The 19,275-nt window shown below is 45.7% G+C and overlaps 1 protein-coding gene across 1 annotated transcript in view; it reads left to right on the top strand.

The window, feature by feature from the left end:
• RIOK1 (RIO kinase 1) overlaps positions 1–17,508 on the top strand; it is a 35,723-nt gene extending 18,215 nt beyond the window's left edge. Inside the window, exons 10-17 of the mRNA XM_015424151.1 lie at positions 3,620–3,757; positions 5,217–5,320; positions 6,708–6,814; positions 7,376–7,441; positions 8,176–8,295; positions 8,709–8,762; positions 14,113–14,259; positions 16,611–17,508. Coding sequence (XP_015279637.1) covers positions 3,620–3,757; positions 5,217–5,320; positions 6,708–6,814; positions 7,376–7,441; positions 8,176–8,295; positions 8,709–8,762; positions 14,113–14,259; positions 16,611–16,721 — 847 coding nt within the window. The 3' untranslated portion in view covers positions 16,722–17,508. The remainder of the gene's footprint in view (positions 1–3,619; positions 3,758–5,216; positions 5,321–6,707; positions 6,815–7,375; positions 7,442–8,175; positions 8,296–8,708; positions 8,763–14,112; positions 14,260–16,610) is intronic.
• Positions 17,509–19,275: the final 1,767 nt, after the last annotated feature.

The raw sequence follows: 19,275 nt of genomic DNA, 5'->3' as shown, positions 1-19,275 counted from the left end.
CGCCCTGAGCCTTCGGGGTAGGGCGGGGTATAAATTTAAATATAAATAAATAAATAAAATAAATAAATATATGTCCTTTAAATAGCTTGATTTTCAAAGCTGATCAAGTGCCAATATATTTTTGAAAGGGTGGCTTGCTACACAAGTCACATGATGCTTCCTGCTCCTGAGTCAGACCATCAACTTGCCAAGGTCAACGTCGTCTGTTGTGACTGGAAGCGGTGCTCTCAGGTCTCAGGCTGAGGTCTTTCACATCTCCTGCTACCTGCTCCTTTTAACTGGAGACTGAACCTGGGACCTTCCGTGTACAAAGTAGATGCCCTGCCCCTGACCCAGAGCCCCACTCCAAATCTAGAAGAGAAGTTCTTCAAAGACGAATCACAAAATCATTTGGGGGTGGCCTTGAGTTTCATGCATCTTCTATCTAACCTTTTTTGATTGTTGTCTATTTTTGGAGTGGTAAAGCAGAATTGTGTGGGCCTGCTTAACTAGGGTATGTTGTGGTGCGGTTTTAATAGGGTACTGGATATGTTTGTGTCGTGCTGTTGTTATGTTCATGCGTAACATAGTATCTTGAGCAAAATAATTTATTCTCAAAATTACCCTGTGAAGTAGGCTAGACTAAGAAATAATGGCTAACTAGTGGGCTTTGTGAACCCAGCTTTCCTTGGTCCAAGGTCCAGCAGTTCATCCACTTCATTGGCTCGGCATCTCAACTGTATATTTGCTTGTGCCCTGTTACAAATGCATGCATCTTCCCGGTATTTATTTACATGTCCTCTTAAGGAAGCACTGAAAGAAATGTGGCATGAGGCATAGTTATAGGACTGAAACAGCCTTGGTCACCCTGGTGGATGACGTGTGTTGGGAGATGGACAGAGGGAATGAGACTGTTGGTTCTCCTGGATCTCTCAGCATCTCTTGGTACCATCGATCACGGTATCCTTCTGGACTGCCTACCTGGTCTGGGATTGGGAGGCACCATTCTGTGATTGCTCAGGTCCTACCTTCAGAAGGTAGTGCTGGAGGTCTGCTGCTCCGCCCCTTCACCTTTGTGGTCCCACAAAGTTCAGTCTTGTCTCCTATGCTCTTTAACATCTGCATGAAACTGCTGGGTAAGATCGTCTGGAGATCTGGGCTGGGTTGTCGCCAATATGCGGCTGATACTTCTGTCTGATCCCAGAGAGGCTGAACTGGTACCGGGCGGCAGTTTTGGAATGGGTGTGGGCTAATAAACTGAAGCTTAATCCTGACAAGGCGGAAGTGCTACTGGTGGGAGGAAGGTCTGACCTGGGATTTAAGGTGTCATCCATTCTGGATGGGGTTGCATTCAGTGTTCTCTCTAAGCACCACAGTGTTGTGAGCAGAAGTTCTACCTTGTGAGTGAAAAAAGCTAGTAGCATTAAAGTTGTGAGCAAGTCTACACTTGACTATAGTGTAAATTAGTTTTTAGATTATTTCCGTAGCCTTGTAAAAATCTCAGAACAAATTCTTTTAAATTATATTTAAACTATATTTTCAGAATAATTTAAACATTATAAGAGAAAATGGAATCAAGTCAAATTTCACCCACCCCTTTCCACTATTTTTGGTAGACCTGTCCTCCGGAAATCAGATCTACCTGCCTCAGTTCACTATATTGGTAGACCTGGATTCCGGAGGACAGGCTGTGATGGAGAATCGATCCGGAGATATCTGGGGCTCTGGGGGGAGGCTGTTTTTTGAGATAGAGGCACCAAATTTGCAGCATAGCTGCTGGTGCCTCTCCTCAAAAAACTCCCAAGTTTCAAAAAGATTGGACTGGGGGGTCCAATTCTATGAACCCCAGAAGAAGGTGCCCCCATCCTCCATGGTTTCCAATGGAGGGGAAAATGCCTAATCTTGGTTCACTTGTAGGCTGCACTGCCAGCTAAGTTCCCTGTGCTGCCAGCTAAAATACTGTGGTCCAGTACCTCCTAGTGCAGTTTTCAGGGAACTTTGATTGCATCCCCCTTGAGGGAACAGGTTTGTAGTCTGGGGATGCTCTTGGACCCAGGCATACTGCTGGGTAAGCAGGTGGGAGCTGTGGCCAGAAGTGCCTTTTACCAGCTTTTTAAAAATAAGTTTTATTTATAACATTTACATTATGACGTGTATATATATCTAGCACTATACAGTATACTCAAAGGTTTGGAGTCAAATATTCTAATTGTTATCTAACCAAGTATACAGTCTCTTCCATCTTTTCATAAACATTTGTTCTTCTTTACCTTGCAATATAATCGACAATTTATCAATTTCTGCAATCTCCAACATTCTATATACTAAATCCTCTTTTGAAGGTATTCTCTCTGATTTCCAGTGTGTTGCAAACAAAATGTAAGCAGCTGTTAATATATAAGTTATTACATGAGAGCCAGTTAATATATAAGTTATTACATGAAAGCCAGTTATTACTGAGAGCCAGTTTGGTGTAGTGGTTACCCAAACCAGAATGGAGCATATTGAAATCCCACTACTATCTCAGAAGTAGGCAAAATTTTGGGTGGTGGGGCGTTGGGAAATCCTGTGGGGCAGCAGAGCATGGGGGACGAGCGAGAAAGAGAGAAATGAGAAGAATAACGCGGTGTACTGTGGCTAAATTTAGATTTTAAAAAAGTATTATAATTTTGGAGAGCATGTTTTGCAGGGCGGGGCTGGTAATTAAGGGGGCGTGGCCCTGAGATGCCCCACTGTGGCTGTGGACCTGATATGTGGCATCCATTGTATGCAAATTTAGTTCTAGAGTCCCTCCAAAGCATAACAAATGCCCCCTGCCATACCCAGTGTTTCCAAGTTGTCTCATAATGCTGAACACGCTCTTGGAGTTTAACTAGATTGGGACAAAGTTGTCCTGGCTTGATGTGCAAAGAGAACTTGTCTGTTGGTGTGGTGCAGCTTGGAAGGGCGGTATGAACAGCTCCCAGGAGCAGGTACGGATTCCTGCTCGATCCCTCCCTATTAAGAGGTATGACTATTCTAGGAGGCGGGGGGAAGGATCTTCGTGGCAACCTTTAAAAAATGTTTAAGTTCCTTGAGGTTCTTTGTAGCCTGCTCATGCTCTTTCCCATTGATCTCTTTGTGACCAGGGGCCAAATTGCATGTGACGCCGGGGATCTGTGTTCATATCCCCAGATGCAAAAAGCACTTATGGGGGAACGTTGTTCTTGCTCCCCCTAATCCAGTAAATGCCATTTCCAAGCCCCCAGAAGAGAAAAAGACGTACTTCTGTCCCTGCAAAATTGACCTCCAGCAGCTGAGTGTCTTTGATTTGTACAGTACAATCGTTATTTTCTTGAATCACGGAAACGGTGTTCATTGCCAACCTAAAGCGCATCGGCTCAAGTGACCGGGCTCCCCATCACCCAGCGTGTAAGCCCCTGTCCTAATAAGCACAGCTGACTTGTCTAGCTAGATTAGGTAGGACTCTTGCTTTGTAGACAGATGCTGACTTGTATTGGGTGGGGATTTTGTTCTAACCTGTTTACTGCTCTGGACTGAATCATACGTGGCGCAGCACACTGTAGGGTAGTTGGTGATACATGCCACAGAATTAATTTTGTTTCTCTCCCCCACCCCCTTCCTTTGTCTCCTTTCCAAGGCCTGCTCCTTTGTTGAAAAATGCTCAGTTATCAGACACAAAAGCTCGGGAGCTGTACCTGCAAGTCATCCACTACATGAGAAGAATGTATCAGGATGCAAAACTTGTTCATGCAGATCTCAGCGAATTTAATATGCTGTATGTGTTTTGAACCTTCATGTCGATACCTCTTTTAATAATGTATGGAAGTTGCGTTGTACAGCTCTGCCCTCGGGCCTGGGTGTCCTCCTCCTGGCGCTGCAAGCTTGTGAATGTATGCTGTTGCTAAAGACATCGTCCAGGCATTCAGAGCAGTTCTCAAAAACAATAAAATAGCTTAATTTATCTTTAAAAGGTAAAGGTTCCCTTGCTCGAAAGCCAGTTGAGTCCGACTCTAGGTTTGCGGTGCTCATCTCCGTTTCAAAGCCGAAGAGCCAGTGCTGTCTGAAGACGTTAACGTGGTCATGTGGCCAGCGTGACTAAACACCAAGGCGCACGGAACGCTGTTCCCTTCCCACCAAAGTGGTACCTATTTATCTACTTGCAGTTTCTTGCTTTCGAACTGCTAGGTTGGCAGGAGCTGGAACTAGAGATGGGAGCTCACTCCGTCATGCGGCAACTCGGGTCTTGAACTGCTGAACTACCGACCTTCCACAGCCTGCAGTTCAGCGTCTTAACCACTTGAGCCACCCCAGCTCTGGCCACTTTTAAAGGGGGATTAGATTAATGGAGGATAGATCTCGGGTCTCGAACTGCTGAACTACCGACCTTCCACAGCCTGCAGTCCAGCGTCTTAACCACTTGAGCCACCGCAGCTTATTTTAGGAAGTGACTAAATGATTGGGATGAGCTTTTGTTGTCCATTTCCTAAAATCACTTTCGGGGTTCCCTGAAAGCTGGCTAGTTTTCTGCAGTGCAGTCGGGGTTCCCTGAAAGCTGGCTAGTTTTCTGCAGTGCAGTTGGCATTAGGAATGAGATCTGTTGAGCAATCCTCTTCACATGCCTGAGATTATGATAACTATACTTTAAACAGCATATTTCAAGTGTTCTCATGTATCATTTCACTGTCCTTTAAAACCAGTGCTTAAATTACTGGAGAAGGGCAGGGCTTGAATGATTCATTGAGGGCTTCCCTTTTCTCCCTCTCATCATTTAAGAATGGTTTAGAACGGCCCTGCAAGGCAAGCCAGATGGTGGCAGCCTAGGCTAGAATATGGTGGCTTGCACAGGGGCTGCTGGCTATGTGCAGATTCGAACCAAGGATTTCTCAGCTCTCACTCAGATGAAACAAGGGAGTTGCTGTGAACATGCAAAGAGCTATTCTTCAAATGACTGCTCTGAAAGGCTGGCAAGCGTTGCCGATTGTACCACAAACTTCCACTGTTTTCTTAAACAAAATCCTTTATCTGGGCTCCAGTTTTCAGGATATTCAGTTGCTGACATAAGAGTAGCAGTTCTCTTACAAAGGAATTTCAAAGGGAGACAAGAAAGTGAGACTGCTGAATTGCAGCTGATAATGAAGCTCAGGACAATGCATCCACCTGGACTGGACAGAGACCTAGGTTTCATGTCTATTTACCAATGCTGATTTTGCCTCCCCCGTCCCTGTCTGATTCAGGTATCACAGTGGGGAGGTGTATATCATAGATGTGTCCCAGTCTGTGGAGCATGACCACCCACACGCTTTGGAATTCCTGAGGAAAGACTGTGCCAACGTTAATGGTGAGTGGAAGGGGATTTGCCTTCATTTTGTAATAGTCTGTATGAATAAGTTCAGAGCTCTACGAGGATTCTACTTTGGAGAATGACAAAGGTGTTTATTGGCAGATGGTCTGGAATGGTCACCAGCAGGCACGTGCGTGAAGATAAACAAGCAAGGCCATTTAAAGGTGCAGTTGACAACCTTGTGTATCCAGAGCATTTGTTAGGATCAGTGATTCTCCCACAAAATGTGATCATTCAGCTTTCATTAAAAATAGGGGACAGTTGGCAGAAAACAGTTTTGAGTTGCTTGAAATCTCCGTTCTGTCGGTGTGTTTTGTAGAGCTGGCAAATGTAGACTTGGCCACTTCAGAACTGAAATACAGAATTGGAGATTTCCAGAATTAAAAACAGGCTATTCCAAATGCCTTTTCAGTTCAGTTGCATTTGGAAGACCACTTGCTGAACCATGGCGGATCCAGGAGAACACTCAATGGGTGCAGTCAGACGGCATGCTGAGAGCGGGTTAAACTGCTTTGGTTCTGACTGGATTATATTTGATCCGGATAATCGCAATCACTCTTACCTCCCTTATCCCGCCTCACCATGCAGTCACGTTGCTTCCCAGCGTCTACACTACCGATGCACAGGAGCGTGTGTTGGTGGGTTTTAAATTTTTTTTCTCAGTTTGCGCATGCGCATAGGCGCTCATTTGTAGAATGGGGGGCGAAACTACCATGGCACATGCGCAGAACCACCAGGGCGAATCAATCCAACCCCTCCAACAAAAGACTTCCCTTTAAACATTTGACCCGAAAATGGCCTCCGTGAGATCCCGAACTCATCTAAACTCTAAAACAAGTGACCGTTTAAATGTTGGTTTTCTAAACACGGTAGCGGAGCTCTGCCTATGTGCACACCACCGACCCTAAAAAAACAAATGGCGGGCGGAAAGCAGAAGCCTCGGGCAGCTTTCGAGCAGGGAGGGGGTTTAAACTGGAGGTGGCTTGACACCGGAGGAGCAATCACACGGGGGGAAATGCGGCTTTAAACGGGAGAGCTGAGAAAACACCACTTTGGGACCTGGTAACAAAAGACTCTGGGTTAAAGCGGTTTTGAGCCAGAAATCAATGGCTGGGGACGGGAGGCAGATGTTGACTGTGTGATCGTGCAGATAAAATCCGTTACTGAAGCATGACGAAAGCTGATCAAACAGCCCGTCTGAACGCACCCAATAAGGCTGCCCTGAGTTCTGTCAAACAGTAATATCCCGCAAACCTCCTAGGAGCCTTCACGGGTCTTCAGAACCTGCCGTCTGGGTTTGTTTCCAGCATGCTTTATGGAGGTGGCAATAGTAATTTAAAACTGCAGGGGTTTTTTTTACCACCACTTCTGTCCTTCCCGGCAGACTTTTTCCGGAAATACAGCGTCGCAGTGATGACTGTAAGAGAGCTCTTTGAGTTTGTCACAGATCCGTCTATTACGAGTGAGAACATGGACGCTTACCTTGAAAAAGTGAGTCTGGGGAATCTTGACTCCATAGTGAAAACAGAAGTATTTATAGAGCCCTTTATCGCGAGACTTTCTCTGCCTGGTATGGTTGTGTGTGCAGAGTGCTGTCAGGTTGCAGCTGAGTTCCGGAGACCCCCAGCAAGGGACTTTCAAGGCGAGTGAGAAGCAGAGGTGGTTTGCCATTGCCTCTCTCTGCAAACTCTTCCTTGGTGGTCTCCCTTCTAAGCGCCAACCCCGCTTGACTTCTGAGATCTCACAAGACAGAGCTATACTATGTTGCCTTCCCTCCCCGCTCCCACTGACTGTAGCTGCTGTGTTTCCTTATGAATACTTCACCTCCCGGAGTTAGAACAGTGGCCAGGGAGTGGCAGCAGCTATGGGCATGTGCACTTTCCGAGGGCTGAATAGAGAAGCAGGGCAAGCCTCGGATGGCTTTGAAGTCAACAGTGGAGAATCAGGGAACTATGCAGAAACACCGAGCGAGGAAATGCAAGGAATGGTGACCAGCTAGACTGCTCTTTCTGATACCATTGGTTTATTATCACTTGCAATTATGTTCTGTAGGTGATGGAAATAGCATCCCAGAGAACAGAAGAAGAAAGGTCTAATCAAGATAATGTGGATGAAGAGGTAAGCCATTGATTGGGAAGGCGGGGGGGTCCTTCTAAATGTGCCATGTGCCTTAAAAACCATCATCAATATTTTGACAACAATTGCTTCGCATGAAACTGCCTTATACTGAATCAGACCCTTGGCCCATCTACTCAGACTGGCAGCAGCTCTCCAGGGCCTCAGACGGAGGTCTTTCACATCACCTGCTGCCAGATCTTTTACCCAGAGAGGCCAGGGATTCAACCGGGGACCTTCTGCATTCCAAGCAGGTGCTCTACCCCGAGCCGCAGCCCCTGAAGTCCCTGTCAAATGTTGTTACAGTTCTTAAACACCCGCAATATGATTTTCTTCTTTGCGGTCAGTTCAGTTTCATGAACTCGAGCCTTAGCAGCCTGAGGATCCTTATTCTAATTTTAAAATGTTTTGTAGCCCTCCAAACTGTGTGCTTCCTCCCTTGCTGGCATACCCCCCCCCCCTCGCGAGCAGCAAGCCATCTTCTAACATACCCAGCCAGAAGAAGCTGGGCTATCGGGCTGCTGTGCCAAACTTTAGGTCACACATGTTTACCAAGTGCTTGTTTTTAAAACAGAGAGTGGTTGTGGATTGTATATGTTAATTTTATATCAGCTGTGGTGTTGAAATCTATGTGTTCAAGTTAAAATATACATTTTTAAATGCTGTGGCAAAGTAAATGGAAGAACCAAAGCAATTGTGAATCGGTTTGAAAGCTTGCGGTAATTTCGTCTTGTTAGGTGTTCAAGAAAGCCTATATCCCAAGGACGCTTACTGACGTTAAGAACTACGAGAGGGACGTGGACATCATGATGAAGCTGAAAGAAGAAGACGTGGCCTTAAGTGTGCAGCAAGATAATGTAAGTAGCCTGGAATGGTTGGACACCCAAGAGAGGACCTTAATTTGAGGTTTGTGGTGCTGAGAAATACCGTTTATGTTGTGGTTATATTGCATCCTTGTATACTGAGGATGTTGGTAAAAGCAGTAAATCTGTTTGCTTTGTGGATGATTCATTGTCTCAGCAGTACTCTGAAGTATGCTTGGTGGCAGGGTGCCGTAGTTTACTGCTGTGTTTATTTTATTGCTTTTTATCTCTAGGGATTGTTGCCCTAAGCCTAGGAAGAACAGCATAGAAAAATCTTTAATATAAGTATACGAAATAAACAATTATACTTTTTAATTGGGGTTGCTTGAGGTACTTGGTATGTTTAAAGTATACTATGTACATGTTGATTTTTTAAATTTTCTTTGCTTGTTTTTGTTTTTGCACAGATTCTCTACCAGACAGTTACAGGGTTAAAGAAGGATTTATCAGGTGTTCAGAAGGTGAGATGGTGATGGGTTAGAGCTGTAGGATTCAACACAATGTCTCTGGGACTGCATTCTTCAATAATAGTAAAAATGTAAAAGTAAAGGTTCCCTTGCTCGAAAGCCAGTCGAGTAAAACCTTAACATTTAGGGAGAAATTGTTTTAAAATGTACAGCCTGCTTCTTCAAGGCATGAAGCCTCTAACAATTATATTAAAAATTTAAAAAGCCCAATTCTATCATAGCCCCCCCATGCTTAAACCATAACAGCACAGCTATATCTGATCAATTCAAATCTGAATCCAGTTCAGTACCCAAAGGCCACACAGGCATAAAAACAGCCATACGTAACTTCCAGAATCTTGCCACAGAAGTTGTGCTCTGTGCATCTTCTCTGGGAGACCATTCAACGGGGTGGAGGGAAACAGTTGAGGATCCTTAAGGAGGCTAAACAAATTTCATGAAAAGGTGGGATTAAGGTTGTCATCTCTGATTTTGGAAATACCTGGAGATTTTGGGGGTGGAGCCTGAGGAGGGTGGGGTTTGAGCTGGGGTGGGACTTCAATTGTATATAATGCCATAGAGTCCACCTTCCTTCCAAAGTGGCCATTTTTTTCTGGGTGAATTGATCTCTGTCACCTGGAGATCACTTGTAATCCCAGGAGATTTCCAGACACCACCTGGAGATTATGTACAAAACAGAAGGTCACAGCTAACAATAAACAATTAGCAAAAAAGCAACAAAAGCTGTCAAAATTACTACCTTTACTAGCATGCCCGTCTTTGAAAGTTACCTTTGTAATGAATTAGGATCAGTTTGATTACCTTTCTGAATGATTGCAATCTGATGAATGAATTAACAGAAGACACAATTTTTGTTACCTTGACCGCGTTCGGAAGAAGTTTTCACGAAACGGAAATGTACTCCGGGGAATTTTGTCAACGCTTATACATCTTCCCATGACTTCTTAACACTTCCCAAAAAGGACTTTTTGAATATACTTACCTGCTGTTGTAACATTGTATTCTTTTGTGTCAACATGTGCTACATGGTGCAATTTTGACAGCTTTTGTTGCTTTTTGAGTTCAGCATGGGGTCACCTACTGGTTGGGCTGCCAATCTGGAGATTGGCAGCCCAACCAGTAGGTGACCCCATGCTGAACTCAGCAGCTTTTTGCGTATGTGTTCAAGATGACCTGGCTGGAACCTCTCTTACAATACAGTATTCCTACTGCATACATTTCAGCTTCATCATTTTGATTACTCTGTCTTGTCGAATCATATTCTTCAATTCAGACATTGTGGCAAATCACTTTCACTTTATTCAGGTTTAACAGCTCGTAAGCCATACCCCAAGAAAACATTTAAGAATTAAAAACAACAGCAAAGAAGCCACGTCGACCCTACAAGGTTTACAAAAGCTGTTCAGAAGCGAACTTAATTTATGGGTATTTATTGATTTGATTTATACCCCGCCCTTTCCACCAAGGCAGGCTCCAGGGCGGCTATCAGAAGTGGCTGAATATTAACAACTGTTCCAGAAGAAATTCTCCCCTGACAACAGTGTGTTTGGAACAATAAAAGAAAACCTGCAATTATCAAGCAGCCGTTGACAAGGAGCAATCGCAAAAATGGTGTTCTGAAGGAATCCCAGCAAATCATATTTTATGTCAATCACAGCCAAATTGCTGATCTGTGCTCATTTTTCTTTTTTCTCAGCACTGTAAATTCACCCCCATCTTTTGTGGCTCAGTATTTTGAGTGGCAAAGTGAAGACCGTACCATAATGCAGTACAAAATACAGTTTATAAACCCACATATAATAGTTTCGGATTCTAGTTTGCTGGCCCACTGGAAACCATGGCTTTGTCATTTCAATCATCACATCGAACCATATAGCTAATCCTCTTTAACCATGTTTCAGCATGACGTCTGAACCTTCTAGGTCACCCCACTTGCAGAAGCAGGATTCTCTAGACTTGACAAATGCATATCTGATCTGTTCTGCCTAATCTCCAAGTTCCCTATTTGTGCTTACAGTTAGGCTGGATAGCAGGGAAACAGGATGTAACTCAGCTTTGTTGCTACTGAAATGCCACTGGATCAAAGGGAGGAGAGGCTGTCCTTTGATCATCAAAAAAGTTCTGCTTATTGACTGTATGGCCAGCAGGGGCATGAGGAAGGGGTAGCATTCTCTTGGTGATGGGTAGCATTCAGCGGACCCCCAGCCATTGCACAGCAGGGCAGGAAAGAGGTGTCGGTGGGATTCGGCACCTCTCAGATCAGTTTTGCGCAGGAATTACGTGTGTGTGTGTGTGTATATATAAAGTGTCCTAAAGGTGCAACCGACTTAACGGCGACCCCAGCAAGGCACTTTCAAGGCAAGTGAGAAGCAGAGATGGTTTGCCTTTGCTTTCCTCTGCAGAGCCTTCCTTAATGGTCTTCCTTCCAAGTGCCAACCCTACTTAGCTTCCGAGATCTGACCAGATCAGGCTAGGCTGTGCCATCTTCTCTCCTGCAGCAAGTCCATAGGGTGCCAAAAAAGTATTCTTGCCACTCTTGGTTGCTAAAAAGAAAAGTTGCATCTAAGCTCAGTGACTTCAATGAATGTACAGTGGTGTAACTCCTCAGGCCTACACTGTTAATTTGCTTTGTTTCCACAGCTAACTGATGGGGGGGGGAGAAAAAAAGTATAGGACTTAACGAAGGGGAGAGGTTATGCTGGGGGTCACGGGACCCTCAAGAGTTCCAGTAAGCCTTCTTCCTCTTTTCACAATAGCCTTTTCCATATTTGACAGCTTCTGGTCTTCACCTGTTGGCAGACTAAAATGTGTAGTTTTTTGGATTCTTATTCGAGTTCGAAGCACATGACACTGCGAAAATAGACAGAAGGCTGGCTTGCACATGCATGCTCATTGCTTGATGAGTCATAGCTGAATCTGTTAACTGGCTTCACAGAAGAGCCTTGGGTTGGGTCCAGTAACTCCCGTCTACCAAGTTGTGTCCATTTACTCAGTGGCTTTTAGCCACAAGGTATAGATAGGAACTCTCAGTCTGGGGCAAGGGATGCTCTGTATTCTTGATGCTTGGGGGGGGGCAACAGTGGGAGGGCTTCTAGTGTCCTGGTCCCACTGGTGGACCTCCTGATGGCACCTGGTATTTTTGGCCACTGTGTGACACAGAGTGTTGGACTGGATGGGCCATTGGCCTGATCCAACACTGGCTTCTCTTATGTTCTTATGTACTCCACTGTGCATGATCCTGCTCTGTTAGAGAGAAGCAGAAGGGAGTCATTGGATCCAGCCTCTTATGTTGAAGCAATATAAAAATTTTAGCTGTGTTGTTTCTCTGATGTTTCATTCCCATAAGAACATAAGAGACGCCAATGTTGGATCAGGCCAAAGGCCCATCCAGTCCAACACTCTGTGTCACACAGTGGCCAGAAATACCAGTGCCCTCAGGAGGTCCAGCAGTGGGGCCAGGACATTAGAAGCCCTCCCACTGTTGACCCCCCCCCCCAAGCACCAAGAAGACAGAGCATCACTTGCCCCAGAGCCCCTATCTATACCTTGTGGCTAATAGCCACTGATGGACCTCTGCTCCATATGCTTTATCTAATTCCCTTTTGAAGCCGTCCATGCTTATTCATGGCATATTCATGGCATCTCTGTTTGCTCTGGTGATCAAGTAAAAGGATACATGTGTGTTGGACAAGCCTGTCTGAATTAGTTCAGAGAAAGATTCAGGTGGGGCAGCCATGTTGGCCTGAAGCAGCAGAACAAAGTTTGGGTCCAGTGGCACCTAGAAGACCAACACAGTTTAATTCAAGGTATAATAATAATAAGAGGTTGGATTTATACCCCGCGCTTCACTCGGAGTCTCAGAGTGGTTTACAAACTCCTTTCCCTTCCCCTCCCCACAACAGGCACCCTGTGAGGTAGGTGGGGCTGAGAGAACTCCTCTTTCAAGAACAGCTCTGACAGAACTACGGCTTGCCCAAGGTCATCCGGCAGTTGCAAGTGGAGGAGTGGGGAATTGAACCCAGTTCTCCCAGATTAGAGTCCGCGCACTTATCCACTGCACCAAAGTGGCTCCCACTTTTGAGAAGAAGTGTGCTTGCACAGGAAAGCTTATATCTTGAATTGAACTATGTTGGTCTTAAAGGTGCCCCCCTGGACTCAAGGAGTTCAGAGGAAAAGTAGCATAAATTGTGGGAAAAGGATAACAGTCCAAGATGTTATGGGTTGGGGATCTATGAGGACTCGCGAGGGAGGGCAGATCTCCACCCCTTCCTGTAGCCCCTGCTTCTTTACTCTTGAAGGCCCTTCTTCGCTCCTCCCACTCTGGCTCTGCTCCCCGACTTGACCTTTTCTCCTCCAGTCATCCAGCCTCCCAAGACGTTTTTCTTCTCATTCCCTCCCCCCAGTGATCTTTCTGGGCCCCCCCACTCACTACTTATTTGTCTGTGGTGTGCCCATTTTGTTTTTGCCGTTTTCTTGCATCGATTTGAAAAGCCACCTGGAGCTTTTAGTGATGTCTGCTTACGTGCAGACCTTACCGTTAATAGGGGAGAGTTAGCTCCACAGCATTTTTTAAAAAAACTTTTCATATGTCTCTTCAGGGCTTTTTTTTTGGTAGAAAAAGCCCAGCAGGAACTCATTAGCATAATAGGCCACACCCATGACAGTACAGCCCATTAGCGTATTAGGCCACACCCCCACGCCTTCCCTTGGCTTGCCCAGGTGCCCCTTGAAGGGAAGGGAAGGCAGCAGCTGCGGGGAGCCCAGGCAAGCCAGCCCTTGGACAGGCCGGGGAAGGCACGGGGAGGCATTTAAATGCCTCCCCGATCCTTCCAGGGCCCCCACTGGCCTGCCTGCCTCAGAGTCACCGGGGGGGGGTTGCTCTCCAGGCCTTCCCTCTGTAACCACACACATACACAGGTTTTGGCTGTAGTGGGCGTGGCCAACTCTGAAGCCAGCCGAAACTCCGTTCCGGTGCGTTCCTGCCCAAAAATAGCCCTGTAACACCTGGGGTCTTTCCTAGGTTTGCAGGAAAATATGCCTTTATATCTGAGCCGTGGATTTTTGATCCTCTGGGGGTGAGCTCCAATAGCTGTTAGATATGTGATATCAAGGGAGCTCAGCTATGCTGGAAGAACAAATGTAATATGATTCAAGTGGGAGCAAAGAAAGGATGTTATTGGAGTTCTGCAGCAAGACAGATAGATGGTAACAGGCTGGTAGCCAGGATTTTATTGTCTGTGGGGCAAAAAATTTTTCTGGTGGGGCTGAACTTCACGGCAGAGCTATCCATCCTCAAAGCCTTAAAGTTCAGGGGCAGAATAACAAGACTCCGTTGTCCCCTCAGGTTCCCGCTCTGCTTGACAATAAAGAAGAAACAGAATCTGATTCGGAGGACGACGGCAGTTCCGACGACTCCAAACCGGCTTGTAAAGAACAAGAGGAGTCTGTGCATCCTAAAGATCAGCCAGCTGAGACGGGCGTGGATAAAAAGGTTAGTCAGTCACCTTTCCTCAGCCAAGGGCATCCTTGCCTTGGAGGCTGTGGCATTTCTGAGGGAAATACGATGCGATTTCCCCTCTCTTCCTCCGAGCCCTGACCTGGATAGCTCAGGCTAGCTCAGTCTCGTCAGATCTTGGAAGCTAAGCAGGGTTGACCCTGGTCAGTATTTGGATGGGAGGCCTCCATGGAATACCAAGGTCGTAACGTAGAGACAGGCAATGGCAGGCCACCTCTGAATGTCTCTTGCCTTGGAATCCTATGGGGGGGTCACCATAAATCAGCTGTGACCCGATGGCTGCTCGTCTGAGTAGACAGTACTGACTTCGATGGAGCCAATGGAAGGTACAATCCACCTCTGAATATTCCCAGTCTAGCACAAGGAATAACCATTTTTCATATCCAGCAGGACTAATTACTGCCAATATTTTTGCTAGTGGTGTTGGGACTGTTCCATCAAAAGTAAAAAAACCTGTTTAGTGCATTGTTACATTGTTATATACAAGACCAAAATGGTGCCAGTATGAATCTTTTAGCACCCAGATCCATTGGGCCGTGCATGTGGCTCATCACCAAAATGAAAAAAAAAAATCTACATTTAACACTATGATAGACAACCTCAAGCAGACTCTGGAAAGGCAGGGAATGAATAATCTCAGTCAGTCATCAGCATAGGTGAGACCACAGAGCCTTTCAAGGACTTTATAATTCTGGTCCCCTAGAGATGATTCTGCATCCCCAATGGAAACTTGTGGAGTCCGGTGGAATAGCAAATTGTCCAGCTGAACAGAAAAAGCAGCAACCCTGAAGAAGCAGTTCCCATGTCCCCTTCCGTTTTTATCCCAGACACTCTAATTTGATGGAATGATCAACAAGTTCAGGGTCTTTAGATGCGTCAAGATTGAAGGATCCACAGGGATGCATTTGTAAACAGAAATCATCCCGTATACAGCAGTTAAAGCTGTCTCCATCCCAAAACCAGGCCTGAAGCCAGACTGAAATCCGTCACGGGCAGGAGTTTTGTTTGGGTATGCCTGCAGTTGATCGACTGGCTTTTCCCCAAAAAGGAAGATAGGAAATGAAACTACAATTGGTTGGGTTCTGTTTTGCCAGGCAAGACTTTTTAAGCAGCCTCCTTTTAAAGCTTTTAGAAAGTTCCTTTCCATTAGTAACATATTAATAAACCTAGTGAGAGAACAAATAATCTCAATCATTTTATGTTGACATTTTGGGGTGGGGGGTGGGGTTGCATTTACCAGTGGGTGCATTGTTCAGAGATGGATGCCATTAATCATAGCTTTTTCACTCCAACATATAATACTTCTTGTAACTTTTATACAGAGCTTACGTTGAGGAGTCAAAGAGTTTTGTGTATTTTATCTTTTATTCTGTGTAAGGACAGGGCAGTACAACCAAACTTGGATAGCACAGGCTAGCCTGATTCCGTCAGGTCTTGGAAGCTAAGCAGGGTCAGCTCTGGCTAATATTTGGATGGGAGACCACCAAGGAGGTCCGGGGTTGCAATTTGAGAGACAGGCCATGGCAAACCACCTCTGAACATCTCTTGCCTTGAAAACCTTGTGGAGTCACTATAAGCCGGCTGCAACTTGACGACACTGTCCACCACCACAGTACGATGAGGCTGAAAGATAGGGGTCATCCAGTGCGTTTGTAAATAAGCTGGGACTTGAACTGGGTCCTGCATCCCACCCATATAGGAGAAGAGTTGGTTTTATACTCCACACTATAAGAGCGGCTTATAAGAACATAAAAGAGAAGCCAATGTTGCATCAGGCCAATGGCCCATCCAGTCCAACACTCTGTGTCACACAGTGGCGAAAAATACCAGGTGCCATCAGGAGGTCCATCAGTGGGGCCAGGACACTAGAAGCCCTCCCACTGTTGCTTACAATTGCCTTCCCCTCCCCTCCCCACAACAGGCACCCTGTGAGGTAGGGTGTGTTGAGAGAGCTCTGAGAGATCCGTGAGTGGCCCAAGGTCACCCAGCAGGCTTCATGCAGAGGAGTGGGGAATCAAACCCGGTTCTCCAGATTAGAGTCCACCGCTCTTAAGCAACCACACTGGCTCTCCAGATACACAAAAAATAAACTTCCGCTGTCTTCAGTAAGAAAGGGGTGTGGAAATGGAGGAGCCAGCAGTTTCCCAAAGTGGACATTGTGAAAATATGGGGTTGAATTATTTATGGTTCTTTGGGGGCGGGACCTGACTCTGAGGACAATCCATGTTGCCCTAATCATCCTCACTCTTCCGTGACGTAATCAGCCTCACCTGCTACTGAGACGATTTGCTTTCCCTGATGTTTTTTCTTTCTTCCTCCTCGTCCAGGAAAGAAAGAAGATGACTAAAGAGGCTCAGCGAGAGAAGAGGAAACACAAGATCCCAAAACACGTAAAGAAGCGAAAAGAGAAGACTGCAAAAACGAAGAAGGGCAAATAAATCCCCGTTGGCCTTTTAGGGCAGTGTTAGCCACTCATGACTTTACGGGACCGTATTTTGGTAGCAGAATACTCCTCCTTCACCCCTTTCACCTTGGTGAATCACAAACAACCACTGTGGCAGGGCACGCTGCTGGCAGGAAAGCTGGGCCTCAGTCCTCTTGTGGGTTTGTGCATATAGTAGTCAGTAGAGCTCGTTGGCAATGGGTTGGACCCCGTGGCAGACTTCTGCTAACGGAAAGTGGGGGAGTGATGATTTTTAATAGCTATTCCTTTCCCACTGCAGACCTCCAATTTACTCCTTGTGTTCCCCCCCCCCAGCGCTCCTCCCCCCTCGGCAGCATTTCAGAGAGTATTATGGGCTGCAGGGGAACGGAAGGGATTGATGAAGTTCCGTTCTGCTAACACAATTCCCTTCCGTCTGTGGAAAGCACTGCTGGATCCAACCCAGTGTATTCTTGGATATTTTAATGGGGACTTTCGGCCAGTCCAGAGGAATTTATACAGTTCTGTAGTGTTATGAGGATCTCTAGCAGTGCTCTATGCAGCACCGAAGGCCTTTACTTTCCATGCGCAAGAGGGACAGATAATTATCTACATACATGTATGTAAATACATATATATAGATATTATTTAATCTCATGCACTGAATTATCAAGTAGATTGACGTACGGTGTTTTATTGGTTTTTTAATTTATATCTTCTCCGTGGCTACTCACAATCTGTCAGTGTCGCAGTACTTTCCCTCAGCACTGATGGGATGCAATTGGGGGTGGGGGGGTGGGACATGTTTGCAAAAATGATGCTCTCAGTTGCGCTAGCCTAAAAGCTGGGGCAGCCGGTGGAGAAGAGCCCCAGTACAGCTTACACTACCCCACTGCTGCTGAAGGGCTGAGGATGAGATCCAACCTGCTGCTGTCCGGGCTCAGCCTCTTGCTCCCAGGCGGGGGGGGGGGAGCCCTCCTGCTTGGCCAGCCAGCTCCATCCTTTCTTCTCTCTTAGGAGATGTGACCTTCCTTCCCTTACATCTATGGTTGTGGACAGAACTGCTTGCTTCAATGATAAAGAGAATGCCCATTTTTGCTATTTCTGCCATCTTCGTTGTCCGAGCGCTTAACTTAAATGATAAACGTCTAAGAATGATCTGTCTGTTTTTAGACAGCAAAGGGTCTGAAATCAGGTTCAGAGACTCAAAGGCTGCCATGTTTGGGGCACTTCTGCGAGTACTTTTCTTTCAAATTCTTGTAAGCAGTGCTAGGTCTAAGCAAATGCACTGCAAAAGGCTAACGATATGGTGTGGGTTTTTTTTAAAGCAGCAGTGGTGTTCTAACAGCTGTGCAAACTAACTTTTTATATCCGTTACTGAAGGTTCCCTTCTGTTTTGAAATAAAACTGAACACAGTCTACATTATGCTTTGTGTGGATACTGAGGATTTCATTAGAAGGGGTTTTTAAGATTATGTATTGTGCCTAATGCTAGGGGCACTACATATTTCTTGCAAGGTACGGCATTCAGGAGTTTTGGAAACTGCTTGAGAAACAACTGGGGCTGTAGATTTTAGCAGCCTGAACAGAATCCCTAAACTTGAGCTTCATTTTTTAAAGTCACTAATTCCTAACCATCTTTATTTTCACAGGCAAATCAGAATTATAAACTGTTGGCTTGGAGCACATGCCTTGTTTTCACTTGTGCTCCCCTTGTCCATTACGGGGGGGGGAGGTCTTCTGCCGTGAAGTGCAAGTTCCCATGGCTCACTCAAGACCAATGTCTTTCAAAGACTGAAAAGTGGCTACCACAAGAGGAATGCACTTCACAGTGGAGGGCCACTTCACAATGGACAAAAAAGGACTGTGCGTGGCAACAAGATATAGGATCCAAACTAATGCAAGAATTTGACACTGAGACTTGGACTGAAGTGAGTGACTTGAATGATAATGGTTGACAAAAAACAATTGTCTACTTGTTTTGGAACAGTCACACTGGATTCGTGCACCGTGTGTTTCAGTCTTTCCTTTCATGCACATTTAGTGTGGCTTTTGAATGGGTATGAAAAGGGTAGGTTAGACAGAGAGACTGTCCTGAGGTCAGCCAATAAGCTCCGTAGCCTCATTTAAGGTGTCATCTCCAGGGCAGCGCACAGCCGAGCATCTGATGATGACCTTATTTCAGGTAAGCGCCTGAAAAAACAGGATGTCCTTCAGGTACCTTTCAGTTTCGGACTTAGACACAGAGGCCTCTGGAATTCTGTGTTAAAAAGTCAACATACTTAGATCATACTAGTGATATCAAGCAAATATGCACCGTGATTTTTTTTATAAAGGCATTTCCCACCAGCGGGTACAGTCACAATACTTCTGTGAGAGTGATAAAGGGAACATCATGGGCTGGGGATCATGAAAAAACACCCAGCAGTTTTGCCAAAGAGTTCACCCTCAAGCAGGCACACAAATATAGTTTCAAGATAATGTAGCATTTACATTCTCTAGAGCAGCGGTTCCCAACCTTTTGGCATGGTGACAAGGAGGATCGGGAGAGAAAGAATGATGCAGAGGGT

This window comes from Gekko japonicus, unplaced genomic scaffold (genome assembly GCF_001447785.1).
Source record: "Gekko japonicus isolate JY-2015 unplaced genomic scaffold, Gekko_japonicus_V1.1 scaffold1317, whole genome shotgun sequence".
Lineage (NCBI taxonomy): Eukaryota > Metazoa > Chordata > Lepidosauria > Squamata > Gekkonidae > Gekko > Gekko japonicus.
Note: the sequence above shows the minus strand (reverse complement) of the source record. Positions and strands in the feature narration are given on the sequence as shown.